Genomic DNA, 6,000 nt, shown 5'->3' on the forward strand with positions numbered 1-6,000 from the left:
AGCGCAGTTGAGCAGGTATTAAATGACTTGGGAAAATTGGGATTTTTCATTGAACAAGAAATGCCAACTAGAACCTGCACCAGCTTGGATGAATGCTGGCTCATGGGACACTATTTGAAGAGCTCTAAGTTCTGGTATTGTGGCCAAATATTCCCCATCCACTAACCTCACCAAAACAGCTGCTGCTTCACATTACTTGATGTAGAATATTGCTGTCTGCAAGATGGCGACCACATTTGCCAAATAGACTGATGCGCTAAAAATGTGCTTTAAAGCTTTTGAACATAAGGCACTATACCAATGCAGATCTGTCATTCATTCTGTAATGTATCCACTTTCAAAGGATACAAGATTCAGATGGAACGTGCATTAGAGTACTAAGGTGATGGCAGTTATGTTCAAAAAGCTTTAAAGCACATTTTTAGTGCATCAGTCTATTTGGCAAATGTGGTCGCCATCTTGCAGACAGCAAAATTACACATAAAGTAATGTGAATAAGAGGCTGTTTTGGTGATAGTGGATGGGGAATATATGGCCACAATACCAGAACTTGCAGCTCTTCAAATAATCTCTCCATTAGCTGGCATTCATCCAAGCTGGTGCGGGTTCTAGTTGGCATTTCTTGTTTAATGACAAATCGCATTTTTTCCAAGACATTTAATACCTGCTCAACTGTGCTACTCATTTAGTTAGGGGCAGCATGAAGATAGTAGTAACCATCCTCATTGTTTCTGGCGCAAGATTCTTAAGACCAGTGCATGTAAAAAGTCATGCACAATGGGCCCAAAGAAATGTTACCTAGGAGAGGATTCATTCAAGATGTAGCTGGTGTTTTAACATTTATCCTTGAGACTGCAATGTTGCTGCTGCAAGCTCTCCGATAATGTCTTGAACTGGTTATAGATGCACAACCCTAGGCATGGAATCAGACAGGAATGCTGGTGCCACAAGCTTGTAGTAGTGTGATGCATCATAAGGGGGCATAAACTCATTGTTGCAGTCATGAATGCAGGTTGAGCACTCATGTCCTTAAGAGATCACTGTTCTCTCTGAATATCTTACAAGTTACAGAATGTTAGGTGCATACCTTAACTGAACAAATGAATCCTTTGTATTCATCTACATCTGAGCTTACAGAAACAAAAAGGTTGCTAAGATTTTGTTGCAAGACTAGGGTATATTTGCTTTAGTAGTCTGTCAATCTCCTAACTTTGCACAACCTTTTTGTTATGAGAATTCCTTCAATGGAATCGAACAAGAATGTGCAGTGAAACTTTGATACGTTGCATAGACATGTAGTAACTGTTCCATGCAGATTTTGTCAGATTAATCAACTTTGGCTGTTAAGTCAGTTTAAATATGTATGGGTTGCTTTAGAGAGGATAAGACTCTTAATCCAGTGAGGTACTATTTGCATTTTACCATTATATAGTTTCTGCAGATGTAACCAAATTTCTTCATATATATGACTTAATGTTAAAATTAGAAGTTTTGTTTTTTCTGTCAAATATATCCACTGTCAGCGGTAGCGCTCTTGCCTGAGTTAGAAGGCTGAGTTCATGCGACAGTCTTGAACCTGAGCACACATTCTCAGCTGACTCTCTTAGTAGTGAGAGCGCTGCAATGTCTGTGGTGCTGCCTTTCAGAAAAGGCATTAATTCAAGATCTAGTGTGTCCTTGGGTGGGTGGTGCCTTCTTTCAGAAAGGCATTAAACCAGTCTGTCCTAAAGTGGATGTAGAAAATCCCATGGTACTATTCAAAAAGCAGCAAGAGTTCTGCAAGTGCCTTGACCAATATTCATCACTCAACTAATTAATTTATTTGATCGATATTTGTGGGATCTTTCTGCTGATCCCTACGTTACAACAGAAAGCAGAGACTACATTTCAGAAGTATTTCATTGTCTCTGAAGCACTGAGACATCCAAAGGTCCTGAAAGGTGTTATATAAATGCAAGTTTGTTCTTGAATTGCAAGGTGTTGACAACACTTTCACATCTTCCATATGGAAAGTTGTAGCTTGGACCACTTAAATAGACTAAATTGGAGAAGGGATGCTTTGAAGAAATAAAGGCATGCTAAACAATAATGAATTTAAACCATGCATAGTCTAGTATGAATAATGCAAATTATTTTAATGAGGTATTGATTGTATTTTCACAGGAACTTCGAAAACCTAGCTATGCTGAGATTTGCCAGAGAAGTGCTAAAGAATCTCTAACACTACAGCCACAGAAGGAGCAAAAACCTAACACTGCAGCCAGCAACAAAGATGACAAAAAAGCTCCAGAAAACCCAGTTGACAAAGAGTCTAAAAATAAAGACCTACCTGTTGGAAAGGCAAACACAGGGAAGCCTAGAGACCAGCGCAGACAATCGGGTCGCAGAACACCCCCTCAGGGCATCAACAAGCGTACAAATAAAGAGCAGCACACACCCCCAAAATCACCCAACTGAAGGTGCAGAAATTGTGGCATTGATTAAAAGGTCTGGTCTGTTCAAGTGTAAATGCCCCCCTCCCCCACCTCAACCCCCCCCCCCCCCCCCCCACCCCCTCCACACAAGTCTCCAATCAGAGCACAGAGGTTGTTGAAATAATGGGTTGCTGGAAAAGGGCTTGAAGGCAACAAAAAACACTTCGTATTGAGTGAGAGTGTAATACTACTTGCCTTAGGCTACCACTTTTCAGTATTTGGTGAAATGTTGTGTAATGTCTACTGTAACTTAATCTCTTGCTCAGTTATGAATTGGGAAAAGATTATTTCTCCATTTGAAGGTGGGGGGAATAAATGGAACCATGATCAGCAAACTGGCATGAGCATTATGCTGTGGCCCAGAATGTGTGGTTGTTTTTCTGTTGTGTGATTTTTGTTCGCTGTAATTACACAAAGATAAAATGGGGAGCAGTGGACATTGGATCTACTTTCATGATGAGCAGTGTTGCAGGTGGTTTTCTGTTCCACAGATCTATTTAGTACAGAATATGATCAGTGTGTGAATGCTGACATTTAAAAAAAAAAAAAATGTTTTTGTTTCTACGTAGAGGCTAGTGGCTTGAAGTACAACAAATCTCAAACCCATTAATTAGGTCTTAGTGGGAAGTGATTGGAGTCATAACCTGGATGGTAGATTTAACAGAGAATAGCTGTCTAGTTTCTTTACTTTCTGTTATGGGTAGATTTCCATTGGTCTTGATGCTTCAGAGTTTACTTTTGCACTGTTAATAGTAAGCGGCCAGTTGATTTGTGGATAAGGGTAAGGCTACTGTCTAATGTGTAACCCAGTGATTATGAATCACTACAAAAGACTGGTTTATGTACCTCTGTGCTCTAAAGTAGGTGGCAATGGTTCTTTATTTTTAATACTCAGTTCAAAGTGCTTTTTTCGTTTAAAGAGAAACTCCCAGTCAATACACTGGCACCTTTCTGTAATTTGGTACGTTGTAGAGTACTTGAAATGGGGTGAGAATTAAAGTTTGGAGTGGAATTCCCCTGAATTTTCACCATCTTTGTCTTGCCAGTTTTTTTCTAATAGCGATTCATCTCTGCTGTGTGTAAATGTTAGATTAGTTGCTGAGTTTTCTTTTAAAATATAATTTCGAAGGACAAGAGTGCACTGAGTCTACTGCCATCTTCTAACGTTGCAGGTGATATGTGGATGCTTCTTGTTTTGCTACATGCAAGAAAGTATTGGCTTTTTAAAAAATCCTTTGACTAGTAGTCATAGTAACCCAGACTAAAGTAACTGCTTCAAAAAGAGAAAAGCAGTACAGCACTAGGCATAAACTTGCTGGTCATAGGAGAAAATGGGTAAGTTATTCAATAAAGGGTATTATTTCAACAACTGTGTTCTTTTCATGCTATAAATTAATTTCCATCCAGTGTCAAAATGAGAAACTTGAATTTCATTTTAAACTTGAAAATGACTTTGCCTTAACTTTTGTATGAGACAGATTTAGATGTTGCTATAACTGACCCCAGAGGGTTGGAATGGGCAAGATAAGGTTACTCAGTTACATCTACTGTCACTAGTCTTACTGGGTAAATCAGATGTGTGCAAACTAGCAGTAAATAGCATTTTTGTAATATAATTTATGAAAGATCTTAAAGTTGGATCCTTTTTTCAGATTGTTAAAAACCCTGTAAATGCAAAAATAGTCAATACTGTATTAAACTTGTGCACTTGGAAGTGTGTGCTTTGCTTGTACAGTTGTAAATAATCAGAACATATAAAAGGTACCTTTAAAAAAAAAACTGATATAAAAATATTGATATTGTTGGCATATCCTCAATGTTGCTGTTGAGCTGGATGTAGCAAAAAAAAAAATTAAGTGTTGTAGTCTGGATTTTTTTTCTGGTGTGCTGAACTGATTCTGCCTTCACTGCAAAAGGGGAAATTGGGGAAAATGCAACAGTAAGATAAATGGCCTTTCTCCATTAATTCTCTTCCGTTTCCCTCCCCTGCCCCCCCCCCCCCCCCCCAAAAAAAAATTCCTCCCCAAAAAAACCTGGTTACTAATAAAACAGGTTCTAAAACTTCTGTCAGCCTGTTGATTTGCATCATTATTTTTAAATCTTAATTAAACATCTCAGGTAACTTTTTTTAAAAAATGCACACGTCAAACAGGATGAAATTATGTATGAACTTAAAATATATAATTGAATGGTAGAAAGTAACTAAAGCAGTTGTGCCATTGCATTCTTCTTTACTAAGCACACTCTTTTCCCCTCGTGCCAGTGTGTGCAGCAGTTTGACAACTTGTATTGGGTTGAAGTCAACTGTGGGTTAATTTGCTTGGCTGCTGAAAGTATGGTGATCAACAGCTGCATCCGATGAGAATTGCTGATCACAACCAATTCATTATCTTGTAGCCAACTGATACATTTTTTTGTGATGTTCAGCATCCTGCTATAAGTGTGAGTGCACTGTTAATTATTTTGCTTTTTTTTTTTTTAAAGTGAAGGGCACACAATTACTTGATTTCTGTTACTGGAGCAGGGAACTTTGATCGTATTTGATCAGGGGGTTGTAGTGGGTACTGTTTCCACGACAGCAGCTGAATATGAAATTGCAGTGTTTAACTGTCAAGTCTGCAGAAGTTGCTGTGCCAGAGCACACTGGCATAAACTTGATCTGGGCAGGACAATTGACAGTGGATAAAGCACTAAAAATGAGTAGATCTACCAACATAAAACAGCTACCTGTTTCTATGTTGCACCTCAGTGAAGTTACATAGGATATCAACTACACAATGTATTGTGAATGCCGCAACAGTACTATTCAATTGATGTCACTGAGCTGTTAACATTAATCTGTTACAGCCAATCATAATGACCCTTTTGTCAGTCTGCGTGTAGTGCAGTTTATAAAAGCAGGAGATGGCTATGATGACGCCTATTGCTGTATTTACTTCAGCTTGTTGCAATTTTGTGTACTGTAACCAATTACACTAACAGTGGACAATTGAGGATTTTAAGGGGAGGTAATGGCAGAACCTGCTTTGGAGTAGAAATCTATTGGAAGCATTGAGGGTTTTTTGTTTTGTTGTCTTAAAATGCTGCGATACAAACTGGAATCAAGCTTACATGTATACTATTGGTAATTTAATTTTTCTTTGTCACAATGCAAAACTGTCTCATTTTGAAAATGTAGCTTATGAAAAATAAATTGAGTTAGCAATTGTAAAGTCAATTTGCTGTTTTAGTGTTCTCTGCAATATGAATAATACTGGCTCTTAAAGAAGAACCATTCTATTTCATCATACCAGCTTACCACAATATAAATAAGTAAAAGACCTGCATTTTTAGATGTTTCTACTGTTTACTATAATATCTACTCAGACCTTAGTGGGACTGACTCTAGGAAGTCATCAGTCAAGGAACGTTGAGTTGAGAGAACTCTAGTTCTTTAGCTTTGAAATGAAGTGACTGAATGGAGGTTTCTGCTAAAGATGTGACTGGGGGAAGGGTTTCTTCTAAAGTGACTGGGAGGGAGGCTTCT

The 6,000-nt window shown here is 38.2% G+C and overlaps 1 protein-coding gene across 1 annotated transcript in view; it reads left to right on the forward strand.

Moving 5' to 3' along the window:
- Positions 1–5,691, forward strand: part of larp4b (La ribonucleoprotein 4B) — a 144,021-nt gene extending 138,330 nt beyond the window's left edge. Inside the window, exon 17 of the mRNA XM_068014971.1 lies at positions 2,164–5,691. Within this exon, the coding sequence (XP_067871072.1) occupies positions 2,164–2,457 (294 nt within the window). The 3' untranslated portion in view covers positions 2,458–5,691. The remainder of the gene's footprint in view (positions 1–2,163) is intronic.
- Positions 5,692–6,000: the final 309 nt, after the last annotated feature.

The sequence above is a fragment of the Heterodontus francisci genome, chromosome 2, assembly GCF_036365525.1.
Source record: "Heterodontus francisci isolate sHetFra1 chromosome 2, sHetFra1.hap1, whole genome shotgun sequence".
Classification (NCBI taxonomy): Eukaryota; Metazoa; Chordata; class Chondrichthyes; order Heterodontiformes; family Heterodontidae; genus Heterodontus; species Heterodontus francisci.